This window comes from Amblyraja radiata, chromosome 16 (assembly GCF_010909765.2).
Source record: "Amblyraja radiata isolate CabotCenter1 chromosome 16, sAmbRad1.1.pri, whole genome shotgun sequence".
NCBI lineage: Eukaryota > Metazoa > Chordata > Chondrichthyes > Rajiformes > Rajidae > Amblyraja > Amblyraja radiata.
The window spans coordinates 2,795,149-2,814,478 of record NC_045971.1 but is presented as its reverse complement, the minus strand read 5'-3'; the positions used below and the strand labels follow the sequence as shown (position 1 = coordinate 2,814,478).

Below are 19,330 nucleotides of genomic sequence, written 5' to 3'. Positions count from 1 at the left end.
AGCGCATTGCCAGGTACATCCAGGTGAACAGCATTGATGCAAATCATTAGTCCCTGATAAATGGCTGTCTAAAGTCCTGTTATTTTTGTTTCCTCAGCTGGTAGAACCGCTGCCTCGCAGCTCCAGAGACCCATTTTCGATCCTGACTTCGGGTGCTGTCTGTGTGGATTGTGTACGTTCCCCTTGTGACTAAGTGGGTTTCCTCTAGGTCCTATGGTTTCCTCCCACATCCCAAAGACGTCTGGGTTTGTAGATTAATTGGCCTCAGTAAATTGCCGCAATGTGTTGGGAGTGGATGTGAAAATGGGATGACATAGAACTTGTATGAACGGGTGATCAATGGTCGGCTGAGACTCGGTGAATGGAGGGGGGGCCTGTTAACATGCAGTATCTTTCAATCAACTCTCAAAAGCAGGTACACAATTTCCTCCCTTTCATCCTATATCCAGCTTCATTTCAGCTACCTGACCCAACACATCGCCTAGTCATTCCTTCCACAGATGCCGACTGATCTGCTGAGTTACTCCAGCAATTTTCGGTGTTCCAACATCTGCAGTTCCTTCTTTTCCGTACAGGGTATTGATAAGGAGAATGTACGAGTCTGGACATGGGTTTAAGGTGAGAGTGGAAAGGTTTAATACGAGCCTGAGGGGCAACCTTTCACACAGAAGGAGGTGGGTATATGGAATGAGCTGTCAGAGGAGTAGTTGAGACAGGGCCAATAACAACATTTAAAAGATTTTAAACACCCCACTAAACAGGTACATGGACTGGTTTAGTGGGATATGGGCCAAATGTGAGCAGTTTAATCGGGGCCTCATGGACAGGTTGGACCGAAGATCGACACAAAATGCTGTGCCGAGACTCTTCTTCAGTCTCGACCCGAAACGTCACCCATTCCTTCTCTCCAGAGATGCTGCTTGTTCCGCTGAGTTACTCCAGCATTTTGTGTCTAACTTCGATTTAAACCAGCATCTGCAGTTTGTTCCTACACAGTTGGGCTGAAGGGCCTGCTTCCATGATGTATAACTCTACATACTCTCTTCCTTTACCGGGAAGAATTTTGCCTCTTATTTTGGTACCTCGCCTCAGCCTTACAATTGAATGTTCTGTACTTAGCCGTTCCACACGGCTTTCTGTCTTATGCATGCTATAAGGTTCGCTCTTGTTTACCTCATTTTGAGCCTGAAAAGCCCTAGTTCCTGCAGTCTTTCCTCACATCTCAATCCTCTGATGTCATCCTGTCAAAGCGACGTTGCCAGGTCTGGGAAATCTTTCTTACATGACCTCTGTTAACATCTCAGGCTGCACTCCGCTGACTTGCGTACACAGTTCAGAGTCCTATCTGCCTGGTTGCCTGCTGAGAACCCTGCGTACAGTGAGTAACATTATGTTAAACAAAATACGTCACACTAAACTTGGTGCTTGTGGATCAATAAAGATATAAACTACATAAGAGTGAAATCTAATCTTAACGTACCTGCTGCCGAAACTTAGCGTGTTGTCGGAGAAGGTGCATCTCAGTTATGGAAACTTCATAATGAGGTTTGTGACCATCCAAATAATAGACAATAGGTGCATTGCCAGCACCGCCATTCACTGTGATCATGGCTGATCATCCCCAATCAGTACCCCGTTCCTGCCTTCTCCCCATATCCCTTGACTCCGCTATCTTTAACAGCTCTATCCAACTCTCTTGAAAGCATCCAGAGAATTGGCCTCCACTATCTTCTGAGGCAGAGAATTCCACAGATTCACAACTCTCTGGGTGAAAATGTTTTTCCTCATCTCCGTTCTAAATGGCCTACCCCTTATTCTTGAACTGCGGCCCCTGGATCTAACCTCTAACGTGCCTCTAACGTGTCCAATCCTTTAATAATCTTATATGATTGAATAAGATCCCCTCTCATCCTTTTAAATTCCAGTGTATACAATCCCAAGACCGCTCCACTCCAGACTCTGTGGTTTAATTAGATTAGATTAGATTAGATAGCCTTTATTGTCATTCAGACCGAAGTCTGAACGAAATTGAAGCAGTCATACATACAATACAATACAATAAAAAACAACAATAAACACATATTAACATCCACCACAGTGAGTCCACCCAACATCTCCTCACTGTGATGGAGGCAAAAGTCTTAGGTCTCCAGTCTCTTCCCTCCTCTTCTCCTTCTGCGCTGAGGCGATACCCCCCGGGCGATGTTACAATTGTCCCTCGGCTCAAACACCGCGGCCCAGGGTGGTCGAAGCTGCCGCTCACCAGTCCTGCTGACGCAGCCGCTGGCCCGTGGCCAAACCCCGGACTCAGGCCACCGCCGCCAGAACACCGTGCAAGCCACCGGAGCATGGTTCCAGCCCCGAGCCGGATCGCCCTCACGTGAGTGCCGTTACCGTCTCAGCCTCGGGCTGGGCTGCCCCGACCGGGCACTGCTCCTCCCTCGGGCTGGGCCGCCCCGACTGGGCGCCGCTCCTCCCTCGGGCTGGGCCGCCCCGACTGGGCACCGCTCCTCCCTCGGGCTGGGCCGCCCCAACCGGGCACCGCTCCTCCCTCGGGCTGGGCCGCCCCAACTGGGCACCGCTCCTCCCTCGGGCTGGGCCGCCCCGACTGGGCACCGCTCCTCCCTCGGGCTGGGCCGCCCCGACTGGGCGCCGCTCCTCCCTCGGGCTAGGAGCGCCGTACCTCCCCGAGCTCGACCACTCCGACGGGAGCACCGTTCCTTCCTCGGGCCGGCCGTCCTCACGGTAGCGTCACAGCCCCTCACGGAAGCCCTGTTCCAGCCCCGAGCCGGGCCGTCCTCACGGGAGCGAGCTCAGTGCGAGTCCTGGCGGGCTCTGCCTCCCGAGCCTCGAGGTCGCCAGCTCCGCCATTAGGCCTCAGCGCAGACGGAGGCAGAGAAGGGGAATACGACATAAAAGTCGCATTCCCCCGCAGGGAGAGACAGCAAGCCCCGTTTCAACCCCCCCCCCAAACAGAAACTAATAACCAAAACTAGACTAACCAAAACGAAAATAAACAACCCAAAAAACACAAAACAAACAGGACTGCCGGAGAGCCGCTGCAGCCAGAGCCGCGCCGCCACTAGGACCAATGGAGCTTTTATTGTTGCATGTGCTAAGTGCAAACGAACAGGAACATTATTTTCTTATAAATAGTCCAGTGGAGTATTGCAATACCTACGCAAATCCCCAATTAGCAAATTGTACAGAAGTACAGACTTATCCCACATGCAAGAGGTGCCCTAAAGCCCAGTCCATATTCTAGGTAAAATGAGCGGTGCCCGTTCCAGGCAAGCCCCAGGCTGCTGTAGGGCCTCCAGGCACGTAATGAGTCAATAATCAGGCATTCTGTCTCTGTGAAATTGGGTAATAGATAAAAATTCACCAGGGCCCGGTAGAGAATTCCATGCTTTTTTATATAGCGTCATTTTAGCTCTTACACCCTTCTAAGAAGGAAGGCCCTTAAATTAACATCTACATACCAAATAGGGGTGGCGCAACAATAGAGTTGCTGCTTCGACCAGGAGGTTCGACCAGCCCCGGCCCAGGGTAGATGGCCCGGCAAGGGGGAGCTGAGATTCCCCCCGATGCAGGAACATGATCGCCCCTACACGGAGGGCCCACCACCAGCTACGGGAGTCAACGGAAGGCTCAAGGACCCCGACCGCGGGAGAACAAAGAAGGGAAGAGATTGAACTTTTTTCCCCCTTAAATCACAGTGAGGAATGTGAGGAGTCACTGTGATGGATGTTTATGTAAAAATGTATTTTGTGTGTTTTGTTGCTTTTTATTGGTATGACTGTGTGGCAAATCAAATTCTTCATATGTTGCAAAACATACTTGGCTAATAAAGTAATTATGATTATGATGATGACAGCACCAGAGACCTGGGTCAGATCCTGAGTACGGGTGATGCATGTACAGAGGTTGTACGTTCTCCCCGTGACCTGGGTGCTCCGGTTTCCTCCCACATTCCAAAGACGTACAAGTTCGTAGGTTAATTGGCTTCGGTAAAATTGTAAAATTGTCCCTCGTGTGTATAGGATAGTGCTGGTGTACGGGGATCGCTGGTCGGCACGGACTCGGTGGGACGAGGGGCCTGTTTCCACGCTGCATCTCTAAACTAAAACTAAACTGAATTAAACTACTTACAGAGAACGCATCAAGCTGTACTGAATGTCACTGTCCAGGGGGCAAGAAAGAACATGAACTTTTGCGCTGTTTTATTGCGTCAGTTTGACACATCCTCAGGGCTTCAAACCTAAATGACTTTCCAATGCAACCAATGCAGCTCTACAGACAAATCCATCCATCACTGTAATAGCAAGGCAGTCCAACAGACACAAGGTCTGAAGAGGGTTCCCAACCCAAAACATCACCTATCCACCCTAACGTCACCCATTCCTTCTCTCCAGAGATGCAGCCTGTTACTCCAGCTTTTTGTGTCTATCTTCGGTTTAAAACACCATCTGCAGTTCTTTCCTCTTCTCCGTGGATTGTCACCTTGTTGTGGTGGAGAAGCTTGTGTGGACCTGAGATCCTGCGAGCGATGCCGTCTGGAGCTATGCCCCTGGTAGGGTCACCTATGGTGGTAAGGTCGAGGGGGAGGTCTCTGACAAAGAGCAATCCAACCAAGACCTCAACGGTGGAACAGGCGGAGGACCTTAGTGGAGCGTCACAACGGGGAGGCGGATGAAGACTGCAGCAGAAAAGGGTCTCCGGTCGTCTTGGACTCCATGCCACTTGATCCTGACCCAGAACTGTCAAGGACCATGGGGTGGCTGCCTGTGCACCAGTCTCCCCACGTTAAACAAAGTCACGCACAGGCATCGTCCACGAGAGGACAGTCATACTTGTTTCGAGTGACCGCCGATGATGAGCCCCTTCCTACACATCACCAAACCACGTTCTCCAGAAATGCTGTCTGACCCGCTGAGTTACTGCAGCACTTTTCATTTATAACCGAGATGGGGACTTGTTTAGGTCACTGGGCAAACTCTCAGGAGATTCGTAACATTCACTTCAGAATTCTTCCCATCTCAGTTTCACATCTCGTCCAAATGAGCCAATGAGTAAATATATAAAGTCCACAACAGAGCCAGGTTAAAGGTTTATTACAATGACTCTCTTCATGATAAGATTGTTAAACAAGGATCAATGGAACGGAATGAGATTCTATTTTCTCTAATTTTGAAGCAAAATAGGTGATCTATTTGAAATAGAACAAAATTTCCTGGAGATTTGACAGTGTTCGATCCTGGATCCGAGGGCATAGCTTCAATATAACGGATCAGACATTTAGGAGCAAGATGTGGAGACGTTTCTTTATTAACATGCTTTGTAAATCTTTGTAATTATTTGCTACAGTGCGTCTACGCTTAGTCACTGAGCATATTTAAGAATAAACCTGGTCGATTTTTTTTGGGACAGTCAGAAATTCAAGGGATATGAGAGGAGGACAATAAAAATGGGCGGCACAGTGGCCCCACGGTAGAGTAGCTGCCTTATAGGGACGACAGATGGCACAATGGGCTAAGTGTTCGGCTGGCAACCGGAAGGTAGCCGGTTCGAATCCCGCTTGGAGTGCATACTGTCGTTGTGTCCTTGGGCAAGACACTTCACCCACCTTTGCCTGTGTGTGAATGTGTGTGAGTGATTGGTGGTGGTCGGAGGGGCCGTAGGCGCAGATTGGCAGCCACGCTTCCGTCAGTCTGCCCCAGGGCAGCTGTGGCTACAGAAGTAGCTTACCACCACCGAGTGTGACTGAGGAGTGAATGAATAATGCGATGTAAAGCGCCTTGAGTATCCCATCCATCATTATTATTATTAGTGCCAGAGACCCGGATTCAATCCTGACTCGAGGACTGAGTTACTCCAGAGTTTTGCGCCCTTTAATGTAACTTGTTTAGTTGGCCTGCATCCAAGAACGAAACTCACTATCAAAACATGGAGGGGACGGGGGACACAATTTTTTTGGCGGCCGCGCGCGCATGCGCACACTCACACGCGCGCGAGGCTTCGGAGGCTCAATCCAGCGCTAAATGCAGCTCTACTGCCTGTCTCACCGGGTTAACTAACAACCCTGTCTGGACTGACGGGACACCAGCGCTGCTTTTCCACGCTGGCCATATTTCCCGCAAGCCCAGACAGGTTAACCTGGCGGGGATGTCGCCCACCTCTCAAAACATGGGGGGGACGTGTCCCCTCTGGCCCCCCCCCCCGGGTTTTCCGCCCCTGCTTGCATCACTGTGGATGCAGTTCTGGTCGCCCGAATACTGGAAGGATTTTGATGCAAGCTAGACCATGCCAAGGCAGCGTGAAGTGACTCAGCAGGTCATGTGTAAGAAAGAACTGCAGCTGCTGGTTTAAATCAAAGGTAGACACCAAATGCTGGAGTAACTCAGCAGGTGAGGCAGCATCTCTGGAGAGAAGGAATGGGCGACGTTTCGGGTCGAGACCTATCATCGGACTTACCATCTCTGAGGAAGGGTCTAGACCCGAATCGTCGCCTATTCCTTCTCTCCAGAGATGCTGCCTCACCCGCTGAGTTACTCCAGCATTTTATGTCTACTCAGCAGGTCAAGCAGCTTCAGTAGAGAGAGAAACTCAGTTAACGTTTCTGATCAAGCATTGATTCAGTTTCTCTTCCCACAGATACCGCCTGACCTGTTGAGTTATTTACAGCATCTTCTGTTCACATTTTAGAATTGCTGTATTAGCGGTTCTTTTTCCACGAACGCACCAATTTTTATTCAGAACTTCAGAATCATTCTGCTTACATTGCTGCTGAAGAAATGTCACTTCCATCAGCCGATCTCCTCCAATCTAAGACCAGAGGAACGGGTTTGGTCACTTAAAAATAAATGTGAATTCAAATATAGATATAGATCTGATATAAATTGCTTTTCAGAAACACATATCAACATAGTTTACAAAAGAATTTCAGCTACAAAACAGGCCACATGTGGTTGTGCAGAACAGAAGTCGGCCCTTCGGCCCTCAATGGCCATGTCGAAGGCAGACACAAAATGCTGGAGTAACTCAGCGAGACAGGCAGCATCTCTGGAGAGAAGGAATTGGTGACGTTTCGGGTTGAGACCTTTCTTCAGACCATGTCGATCTACACAAATTCCATCTTCACCCATGAGGTCCATATCCTTTAGAGTCATAGCATATCAAAGCTGCACAATCTGGAACAGCGCAGGGAAGTTCATCTTATGATTATTTACTGTGATGATCCCATCACACAGACCAGTCTGCCCACCGTTGATGCAGAAAGCTGGAGTAACTCAATGGGTCAGACGGCATCTCTAGAGAAAAGGAATAGGTGACATTTTGGGTTGAGACCCTTCTTCAGCTACACTAGTCTTACCTGCCTGCGTTTGGTCCATATCCCTCCAAACTTGTCCTATCTATGTACTTGTCCAACCTGTACCACGTAGGTACATATCTTGTTACATGTGACAATAAACTAAAGTTTATATTGACCATAAGACTTTTCCCACCTCTCTTCACCTTATGGATACAATGAACCACACATTATTGACTCTACATTACATTATTCAGGTTACTATTTAGTGTACATTGGGAAGGACAAGCACAGATTGTACTTGCAGTAACCTGCCACTTTCAACCTCCATCGCACTCCTCTTTTGCTCTTCAGACTCCTACATAGCCAACTGAAGCACAACCTTAGTTCAAGAACGTTAGCACCTCATCTGTTAGGGACGTTACAACCAACCTCTGGGCACAACTTTGAAGTTAATAACATCCGATAAGCACAAATCTCCAGCATGTGTATAAAATCATAAAAGGATTAGATAAGGTAATTGCACAGTCTTTTCCCAGAGTCGGGGAATCAAGAACCGGAGGACATAGGTTTAAGGCGAGGGGGGTAAAGATTTAATAGGAACCGGAGGGGCAAACTCAGCTTTACCCCGCTCTTTTTGTGTCTCTCTTTCATAATAGATATATGTATAGCCAATGATATCCACAACTCTTAGTTAGGGGTACACAGTGGCACAATGGTATAGCTGCAGCCTCACAGTGCCGGCTTCAAACCTGACTACGTGTGCTGTCTGTGTGGAGTTTGCACGATCTTCCTGTTTTTCTTTGGCCGCCCCGGTTTCCTCCCATATTCCAAAGACGTTCACGTTTGGTAGAAGGCAGTGGAGGCCAATTCTCCGGATGCTTTCAAGAGAGAGTTAGATAGAGCTCTTAAAGATAGCGGAGTTAAGGGATATGGGGAGAAGACCGGAACGGGGTACTAATTGTGGGTGATCAGCCATGATCACATTGAATGGCGGTTCTGGCTTGAAGGGCCAAATGGCCTACTCCTGCACCTATTGTCTATTGTAGGTTAATTTGGCTTCTGTAAATTGCCCCTAGTGTGTAGGATGAAAAAGTGGGATTATATGGAACTAGTCTGCGAGTGACCACTGGTCGGCATGGACTCGGTGGGCCAAAGGGCCTGTTTCCACACTGTATTGCTGAGCTAAACTAAACTGTAATTTCCTGGTCATGCACCACTGACCCAAACTTCGAAAAAGAAAATGTTACTAGGATTGTGATTGACACATTCACAACCCATAAAATTCACATTTCACGACTACTTTTTGCCATACATCTGTAAAACCGCTTTCTGCATCTTAGATGCCAGAATTGGCTCAGTTTACTCTCACCTCAGAGTTGGAAGGTCAAAGGTTTAATGCCCACTCAGAGACACGAGCATCTAAGCCAGTCTGACACTTCCAATACAAGGCATTAAACTGCCTGCCCTCTAAGGAGCACATCAAAGCTGCACAATCTGGAACAGCGCAGGGAAGTTCTTCTCATGGTTATTTACTGTGATTTTTACCCATCACACAGACCAGTCTGCCCACCATTGACACAGAAAGCTGGAGTAACTCAACGGGTCAGACGGCATCTCTAGAGAAAAGAAATGGGTGACGTTTCGGGTCGAGACCCTTCTTCAGACCTCGACCCGAAACGTCACCTATTCCTTTTCTCCAGAGATACTGTCAGACCCGCTGAGTTACTCCAGCATTTTGTGTCTATCTTCTGTTTAAACCAGCATCTGCAGTTCCTTCCTCCCCACCATTGACTCCGCCTGCATTTCATACTGCGTCTCCAAACCAGCCAATATAATCAAGTCATTCCATCTCCCTTCTCCCGTCAGACAGACGATACAAAAACTTGAACGCACATACCACCACACTCAGGAACAGATTCTTCCCCTCAAATCCTTTTGCTATGAATGCTAACATACCATTTGCTTTCTTCACTGCCTGCGGCACCTGCATGCCTACTTTCAATGACTGGTGTACATTCCATCTCCCTTCACCCGTCAGACAGACAATACAAAAGCTTGAACGCACATACCACCACACTCAGGAACAGATTAGAAACATAGAAACATAGAAATTAGGTGCAGGAGTAGGCCATTCGGCCCTTCGAGCCTGCACCGCCATTCAATATGATCATGGCTGATCATCCAACTCAGGTATATCCCGTACCTGCCTTCTCTCCATAACCTCTGATCCCCTTAGCCACAAGGGCCACATCTAACTCCCTCTTAAATATAGCCAATGAACTGGCCTCGACTACCCTCTGTGGCAGGGAGTTCCAAAGATTCACCACTCTCTGTGTGAAAAAAGTTCTTCTCATCTCGGTTTTAAAGGATTTCCCCCTTATCCTTAAGCTGTGACCCCTTGTCCTGGACTTCCCCAACATCGGGAGCAATCTTCCTGCATCTAGCCTGTCCAACCCCTTAAGAATTTTGTAAGTTTCTATAAGATCCCCTCTCAATCTCCTAAATTCTAGAGAGTATAAACCAATTCTTCCCCTTAGCTATCAAACTACTAAATGCCGACAATAGACTTTTTCTCTGGAACTGTAACACTACAATGCACACTGGTATGTTTTTATTTGCTCTACCTGTAGTACTTGTATATGTGTAGGAAGGAACTTCAGATGTTGGTTTACACCGAAGATAAGACACAAAATGCTGGAGTATCTCAGCGGGACAGGCAGCATGTCTGGAGAGAAGGAACGGGTGACGTTTCAGTTCAAGACTTGATTGTATTCATGCACTATATTATCTGATTTGATTGGATAGTACGCAAACAAAAACCTTTCTCTGTAAGCACACTTGGGTCTATTTACATTTACACCAAGCCAATTAGCCTACACACCTGTACGTTTGGAGTGTGGGAGGAAATCGGAGATCACAGAAAAAAATCCAAGCAGTCTCTCCACGGAGAGAACGTACAAACTCCATAGACAAGCACCCGTAGTCAGGATCAAAACCAGGTCTCTGTAATGCAGCAACTCTACCGCTGCGCCACTGTGCCACCCATGGTCTCAAAACATCTTGTGGTCTCATATATCTATTGGGGTCAAGGAAAGAGCGTTCACGTCGCGGCCCTGTTTCCACCAATCTTTCCACCACCACGCACAAGAAGTACAAGAACGACAAGACATATCCTTTCATAGCAAAAGGATTTGAGTATAGGAGCATTCATAGCAAAATATTTGAGTATAGGAGCAGGGAGGTTCTATTGCAGTTGTACAGGGTATTGGTGAGACCACACCTGGAGTATTGCGTACAGTTTTGGTCTCCAAATCTGAGGAAAGACATTTTTGCCATAGAGGGAGTACAGAGAAGGTTCACCAGACTGATTCCTGGGATGTCAGGACTTTCATATGAAGAAAGACTGGATAGACTCGGCTTGTACTCGCTAGAATTTAGAAGATTGAGGGGGGATCTTATAGAGACTTACAAAATTCTTAAAGGGTTGGACAGGCTCGATGCAGAAAGATTGTTCCCGATGTTGTGGAAGTCCAGGACAAGGGGTCACAGTTTAAGGATAAAGGGGAAATCCTTTAGGACTGAGATGAGAAAAACATTTTTCACACAGAGAGTGGTGAATCTCTGGAACTCTCTGCCACAGAAGGTAGTTGAGGCCAGTTCATTGGCTATATTTAAGAGGGAGTTAGATGTGGCCCTTGTGGCTAAAGGGATCAGGGGGTATGGAGAGAAGGCAGGTACAGGATACTGAGTTGGATGATCAGCCATGATCATATTGAATGGCGGTGCAAGCTTGAAGGGCCGAATGGCCTACTCCTGCACCTATTTTCTATGTTTCTAAGACAGACACCATTGTATTCAGATGCCGAGAAGTGTGTTCAGCTCTGGCTGAACAACTTCTAATCTTGTGTGTGGACTCGATAAGAAGATATATCTATGATTCTCTAACAATGCACCTTCCAAATTAAATCATCCCTCTACACATATTTAGATCTTCCTCAGCTGCTCAAAGGCTTAGGTTGGGCAGGCCTTGGTTCCTTGGAACGCAGGAGGAAGAGGGGTGATCTTATGGAAGTGTATAAGATCATGAAGGGGGGGGGGAAATAGTGTAAATGCACCTAGCCTTTCACCCAGAGAAATCATGAACCAGAGGACATAGGTTTACGGTGAGTGGGGAAAGATTTAACAGGAACCTGAGAGGCAACTTCTTCACACAATGGGTGGTGCGTATATGGAACGAGCTGCCAGAGGAGGTAGTTGAGGCAAGCACTATCACAACATTTAAAAGACATTTGGATAGGTACATGGATAGGAAAGGTTTAGAAGGATATAGGTAAATGCAAGTAGGTGGGGCTAGTGTAGATAGGGCATGTTGGTTGGGGTGAGCTAGTTGGGCCGAAGGTCCTGCTTCCACGCTGTATGACTTTAAGTACAATGATTCACCCACCCATCGGTTTCAAACACAGATTGAATGGTAAACAGATGATGCAACAGAGCAAAAATCTGCAGATGTTGAATATCTGAACTTTTTTGGCTTTTTAGAACATAATATCTCCAGTTCTTATTTTATTTTTTTTTATTTTGGCTCCAGCAGAAGATGCAACATCCTCTCTTTAACTCTTGCCTTCTCAGCATCCGGATATACAAATAGTCCTTTTTGGATCAACAATTCTCTTTAACTTCTTTTAATTTTGCATAATGCAGTCAGTGTTCACGACGTGGTCTCCTCCACATGGGTGAACACTTTGCAGACCACTTTGTCTAGGGTGACCAAGAGATTCCAATGGCCAGCCATTTTAATTCTCCATCCAATTCCCGCCGATGGATTGAAAGGTACAGCATGGAAACAGGCCCTTCAGCCCACAATCCCTCGTTCACACTCGTTCTACTTTGTCCCACTTTTGCATCCACCCCCTGCACACTGGAGGAAATTTACAGAGGCTAATTAACCTACAAACCCATACGACTTTGGGATTGGGATTAGGGGTTGCCAAAGACAGGCAGCTCGATTTGTTACTAACACCTATGAGAGAGAAGCGAGTGTCACCAAACTTCTGAATTCTCTGGGGTGGAACCCTCTCCAAGACACACGTGAAGCTCACCGTTTGACCTGTTTTTACAAAATGTTAAATGGTCAGCTCGACATAGATTACAAGACCTACACCAAACCCCAAACCAATTAGGAACAGACGAGGGCATTCGATCCAATTTGTGATCCCAGCTACAAAGACAGATGTGTACAGCAATTCGTTCTTCCCCCACACAATTAAAGCATGGAATAATCTCCACCCTGCTATAGTTACCCAACCAGATGCAACTAAATTTAAAGTAGCTCTTTCTTCCCAATAACCCTTCACCACCTCCAGTTTAAATTCCATTTGGAATATTTTGGAGGACCAAGAAACCAAGAACCAAGAACCACCATATCCATGGCATCCAGCAAGAACCTATCTAGTTTCCATCTCTGAACTTAAAACATACTTAATTTTTCACTTTTCCCCAATTCATCGACCTGAGAGGTTTTTTTTTTCTCTTTCTCCACAAATGGTGTTTGATCTGGTGAGTATATCCAGCATTTTGTTGATTCCTCAGATGTTTCATGGACAACCGGTCGGAGCAAACTGGTCCTAAAACCTACACTCCTTCCTTCCTCAGCAGCAATAGGGGCAACACATTTGGGCTAGCCAGGGGGAGAAAATACCAGATTTGCTTATCACTTCCCATCCTTCCTCTGGTGTTTATCTACATTTCCTAGTCTGGATGCTCGGGGAAACAACTCATTCAGAACATAAAGGAGGGATGGTTAGACTGAGAAGTCACAAAGTCAGCAGCCTCTCAACCCGAAAAAAACGTCACCCATTCCTTCTCTCCAGAGATGCTGCCTGTCCCGCTGAGTTACTCCAGCTCTTTGTGTCTATCCCATTTAAACCAGCATTGGCAGTTCCTTCCTACACAACACTGTTGAAACAATAATTCTTCCAATCTAAAATATCGTCCCAAACCACTGGAATACACCTGGGTTTCATGGTGTAGCCCTGCTCTTCAAAGCGGCAAAATCACCACCCAATTCATTCAATCTATCTTAAAGTTCATCAGCAGTTCTATTGTCCAACTCCTGAACAAACCTCTTACATAGAAACATAGAAAATAGGTGCAGGAGTAGGCCATTCGGCCCTTCGAGCCTGCACCGCCATTCAATATGATCATGGCTGATCATCCAACTCAGTATCCCATCCCTGCCTTCTCTCCATACCCCCTGATCCCTTTAGCCACAAGAGCCACATCTAACTCCCTCTTAAATATAGCCAATGAACTGGCCTCAACTACCTTCTGTGGCAGAGAATTCCACAGATTCACCACTCTCTGTGTAAAAAATGATTTTCTCATCTCGGTCCTAAAAGACTTCCCTCTTATCCTTAAACTGTGACCCCTAGTTCTGGACTTACCCAACACCGGGAATAATCTTCCTGCATCTAGCCTGTCCAACCCCTTAAGAATTTTGTAAGTTTCTATAAGATCCCCCTTCAATCTTCTAAATTCTAGCGTGTACAAGCCGAGTCTATCCAGTCTTTCTTCATATGAAAGTCCTGCCATCCCAGGAATCAGTCTGGTGAACCTTCTCTGCACTCCCTCTATGGCAAGAATGTCTTTCCTCAGATTAGGAGACCAAAACTGTACGCAAATAGCTTACACAAGCTAAACACAAAATGTCGGTGGAACTCTGCAGGTCAGGCAGCATCTGTGGTGCAAATGGAAAGGCAATGTTTTGGGTTGGACCCAAACCAGGGTCTGCCCATCCCCTCCACAGATGCTGCCTGACTCATGGATTTCCTGCAGCACTTGAGTTTTGCTCAAGATTCCAGCATCTGGCAGTCCTTGCGTCTCCCAACTGCAAGGATCTCCTTCCTCATGATAACCTATCCAGAAGAAGATCGTTCACCCCTCAGACATGTTCTGCTCTTCGCTCTTTTAAGGTTTCAACGTTTCAATTTTACAGTCAAAGTTATTATGGTGCAGGAGGGTGCGTTTCAGCCCCTTGAGTCAGTGCCGATCGCTGTAAGGCAAACCCCACCCAATCCTGTAGTTAAGAAAGAACTGCAGATGCTGGTAAAATCGAAGGTAGACACAAAATGCAGGAGTAACTCAGCGGGTCAAGCAGCATCTCTGGAGAGAAGGAACGGGTGATGTTTCGGGTCGAGACCCGAAAGTCGAGACCCGAAACGTCACCCATTCCTTCTCTCCAGAGATGCTGCTTGACCCATTGAGTTACTCCAGCATTTTGTGTCTACCCCCACTCTATCCTGTTCATTTATTCCCCTCACCAAATTCCTTTCAAAATCACTCACTGTCCGTGCTAGGCAGCGAGCTCCACACTTGGCCAACCTGGATCATAGAGTCATATAGCACGGAACAGGTCATTCGGCCCAACTCATCCTTGCCGACCAAGTTGCCCAACAGAGCTAATCCAACTTGCCTGCAATTGGTCCTTATCTCCCCAAAGGTATCCTGTCTGTAAAACAATGCAAATGTCCTTTAAATTTCATGATTGTACGTACCCACCTCTGCTATTTTCTCTGGCAGCTCGTTACATACACATACCACTCCAAACGTTTCCCCCTCAGTTCCTTTTTAAATCTTTCCCTGCTCACCTTAAACGTACACCCTTTTTATTTCGACACCCCTACCCTCGCAGAGAGACTATGACTATTCACCTTATCTATACCCCTCATGATTTTCTATACATCAATAAAAAGATTTATGCCTTGGCTGAAGTTTTAGCAACTGAAAATACACAACTGCCAAATAAAAAAAATTCTTAAAAGTCCGAACAGGTATAAAATAGACATATAGATAACGTGTACAGCAGGAACCTTTTCCCCTTATCAAAGGTGAATGGAACTAGAGGGCATAGAATAAGGATGGGGGTTCTGAGGAGGACCTTTTTCCACTCAGAAAGGTGGAGGTTTTATCATGCCGTAAGGTCATGTGATAGAGCAGAATTTGGCCATTCGGCCCATCAAGTCTACTCCGCCATTCAATCATACTGATCTATCTCTCTCTCCTAACAAAATTATCCTGCCTTCTCCCCGACATCAATACTAATCAAGAATCTAGCTGTGTTTTAAAAATATCCATTGACTTGGCCTCTACAGACTTCTGTGGCAAAGAATTCCACAGATTCACCACCCTCTGACGAAAGAATTGCCTCCTTTAATTCTGAGACAATGACCTCTAGTCCTTGACTCTCCCACTTGTGGAAACATCCTCTCCACATCCATTCTATCCAAGCCTTTCACTATTCGCTTGCAAAGGATACAGGAGGATATATGTAAGAAGGAACTGCAGATGCTGGTATAAACCGAAGATAGTCTGAAGAAGGGTCTCAGCCCAAAATGTCACCCATTCCTTCTATCCAGAGATGCTGCCTGTCGCGCTGAGTTACTCCAGCTTTTTGTGTCTAAGAGGACAGTATGCAGTAAATGGCAGGACCCATAACATCATTGATGTATAGAGAAATCTTGGGATGCAAGACCATAGTTTCCTGAAAGTCGCAACCCTAGCATATGAAGTGGTTAAACAGACATATGATATGCTTGCCTTCATCAATTGAGGCATTGAGTATAAGAGTCAAGAAGTCATATTGCAACTTCACAGAACTTTAGTTAGGTCACAGTTTGAGTATTATGTACTGTTTTGGTCGCCTCATTACAGACAGGATGTGGAGGTTTTTGGATAGGGTACAGATGAGATTTAGCAGAATGCTGCCTGGATTAAAGAGTATTAACAATAAGGAGTGGTTGAACAAAATTGGAATGTTTTCTCCGGAACATCAGAGACTGTAGAGAGACCTAATAGAAGTTTATAAAATTGTGAGAGGCAGAGATTGGGTAGACAGTCAGAATCTTTTTCCTCAGTGTGGAAATGTCAAATACTAGAGGGCATAGCTATAGAGAAAGTTTAAAGGAGGTGTGCAGGGCAAGATTTTTCACAAAGACTGGTGGAAGCAGGTACAATAGTGGCATTTAAAAAGCTTGCAGATAGAAACATGAATATGCGGGGAATGGAGGGATATCGATCACTTGCAGGCAGAGATTAGTTTAGTTTGGCATTTGTTCAGCAAAGGCATAGAGGTCCAAAGGGCCTGTGGTGTGGAGTACTATTCTACGGTGAGTCCCTGGAATGCGCTACTAGAATTGAAGCAGAGTTGTTGACAGCATTTTAAGAAGTGTCTAAAAGTGATCTTGAATTGACTAGGCAAAGAAATTACAGGCTAAGTGCTGGGAGATAGAATTAATATAGATGGTGCTCACTGCTTGATGTGGTGGGCCAAATGGTTCATATCTATGCTGCATGACTGTTTGGATGAGTGGCACAGAAGTGCAGCAAATGGAGCTAGCTGCTGGCTCACTGTTCCAGCTCGGTAGACACAAAATGCTGGAGTAACTCAGCAGGACAGGCAGCATCTCTGGAGAGTTGGAATGGGTGACATTTCCGGTAGAGACCTTTCTTCAGTCTGAAACAGGCCATTCAGCCCACATCGATCACCGATTCACACCGTTCTATATTACCCCCACTTTCTCATCCACTCCCTGCACACTAGGAGAGATTTACAGAGGCCAATTAACCTACACATCTTTGCAGCGGAGACCCAACTCGGCCTCGGAGCTGTGGCGGGCGGCAGCGACCACCCGCGGAGTTTGAACCGGCCCGTTCGCGGAGCACGTTGAGCCGCGGGATTACCATCACCCCGGTGGGGTCACAACATCTGGAGCCTGGATCGCCTCGGCGCAGAGGGAGAACAAAGAGGGAAGAGACAGAGACTTTAAGATTTTGCCTTCCACCACAGTGAGGAGGTGTTTGGTGAACTCACTGTGGTGGATGTTAAATTTGTGTTGATTGTGTGTTTTTGTCATTTTTAAAATTATATGTATGACTGCAGGGAACGAAATTTCGTTCAGGTCTGAATGACAATAAAGGAATCTAATCTAATCTAATGTGGGAGGAAGCTGGAGGAAACCCACGTGGTCACAGGGAGAACGTGCAAACTCCACACAGGCAGCACCCGAGGTCAGGATCGAACGAGGGTCTCTGGTGCTGCGAGGCAGTGGTTCTACCTGCTGCGCCGTTGTGCCACCCCCACGAACCAAAAAATAAAAACACAGACATGCAAGCCCCACTCCTGTGCTAATTTAGTCCAACCAACTCGCCGTAATATGTGTGTATACCCCTTGGCTAACAAATATCTATGACATTCACTCTCAAGTGTCTAATAGTTGTGCATTTCCTCAGAAGGGGCTTTTATATCAATTTAGCAGTGGCATCCTAGAATTACAGGGAAGACACTGGCAAAGAAATAAACTATTGCACACATACCTACTGTCAAAACACACACGTATCAAGGGGTAAAACGGCACAATTTATTGTAATTAATTAAATGTTTTTATGGCTGTGAAATTACAGAAATCATTAGTCTCAAAATTATAAGCACAGGAAGATAACCAGACTAAACTGAGAGAAATGTCATTTATAATTATTGTAATCACCTAGTTTTGCCTTTGCAAAGTTTATTTAGAATGCAATTTGAGCAAATGTGAAGGTGTTTAACAGGAGAAGGGGGGAGGGGGGGGGGGCGGGAACCTAGGCCGCAAAGCCTCGCCTCGCCTGAGGAGCGCGTCCAGCGAAGGGGCGCGGTGGGCCCTGGAATTGACAGAGGCGCAACAGCAGCAGGAATGGCCTAGAAAAGGTGGGTTGGTGAAGCCGGTGGGAAGTTAACCCCCCCCCCCCCAGAGGCCGAATCCCAACTCAAATTAAAACCCGGCGCCAAAACCACGAGGGAATTAAAAAATATATATATATAAATATAACCTAAAATAAAAACTCTGCCCCTTCCAGGCGCTTAGAACAAACTCCACCTCAAGGAAGCCAAATTAAACCCAAATTCCTCCTAAAAACACCCAGTGAATGAAACCATCGGCCTCGCCGCAACAAGCCCCCTTCAAAATAAATCACTAAATATTTATTCTCTCTCTTTCTCATTGAAAACAAAGTCCTGCCCCAGCCCAAGCTGCTTGCTTGCTTGCTTGCTTGCTTGCTTGCTTTTAAATCCTGAATGTGTTCCCCCCTCTCCCAAGCCTTAACACATTTATTTATTTCCACCCTCCCTCCCTCCCTGCCTGCTACAAAGAAAAGCAAATTGATTCATTTATATGCATCAAAACCAACAACAAAAAAAACACATGAACATGGTCATTTGCAACATCTAATTGTGTGTTTTTTTCCCCATTCATTAATGAATGAGACCTCTCTCCTCCTCTTGGAAGCTGACAAGTCTTCAGATCTATCCTCGCCCTCGACAAAATTCCATGTAAGATAAAAATTAAACTCTAATTTAAAATGCACCCTGTTCAAATTAATGCATAATCTTAACCCTGCAAAGAAAAGCGTTTAAGACAGTCTTAAGGCATCCCCCCCAACACCCCAAGAGAAGATGCAATTTCTTTTTTTTTCCATATTTAAATACACAGATAAATCAATAAGTATTGCTGCTGCAAAAAAAAAAAAAAAAGAGGCAGATCTGATCTTACTTACAGTGTGGTTCACTCCCCACATGAGGACACTAAGCAGGGGTTCACTGGCTCTGAACAGCTTCACCTTCTGAGCCACAAAGTGTTTCTTCTTGGTTTTGGTCTTGCTGGCACTGGCAGTACAGTTGGCTGCCATTTTTTGTACAAAAAAAAAAAAAGAAATCCCCCCCCACCCCCCCACCCACCTTCCAAAAAAAAAAATTTAAACACCAGTAGAAAATCTTAATATTCCCCCTGCTGCAATATCTCCCCCTTGCTCCAGCTCTGCTTCTCAGCACTTGTACTTCACAATTCCTCTGCCTGATGGTGCATTTCGGGGGCAAGAAGCAAATGTCATGGCAAGCTCCTGTGAAGTGAGAACCAAAAGCCCTGTGGAATGTCTCTTGTTTGTCTGTCTGTCCTCTGTGCCTCTCTGCTTCTTCTCTCCAAGCTCTAA

The 19,330-nt window shown here is 46.3% G+C and overlaps 1 protein-coding gene across 2 annotated transcripts in view; it reads right to left on the bottom strand.

Annotated features, from left to right (window-relative positions):
* pip4k2b (phosphatidylinositol-5-phosphate 4-kinase type 2 beta) overlaps window positions 1-19,330 on the bottom strand; it is a 98,230-nt gene extending 78,900 nt beyond the window's left edge. Inside the window, exon 1 of one of the 2 annotated variants that reach the window (XM_033034883.1) lies at window positions 18,899-19,330. In XM_033034883.1, coding sequence (XP_032890774.1) covers window positions 18,899-19,030 — 132 coding nt within the window. In that variant the 5' untranslated portion in view covers window positions 19,031-19,330. The remainder of the gene's footprint in view (window positions 1-18,898) is intronic. The other variant, XM_033034884.1, reaches the window with a different exon arrangement.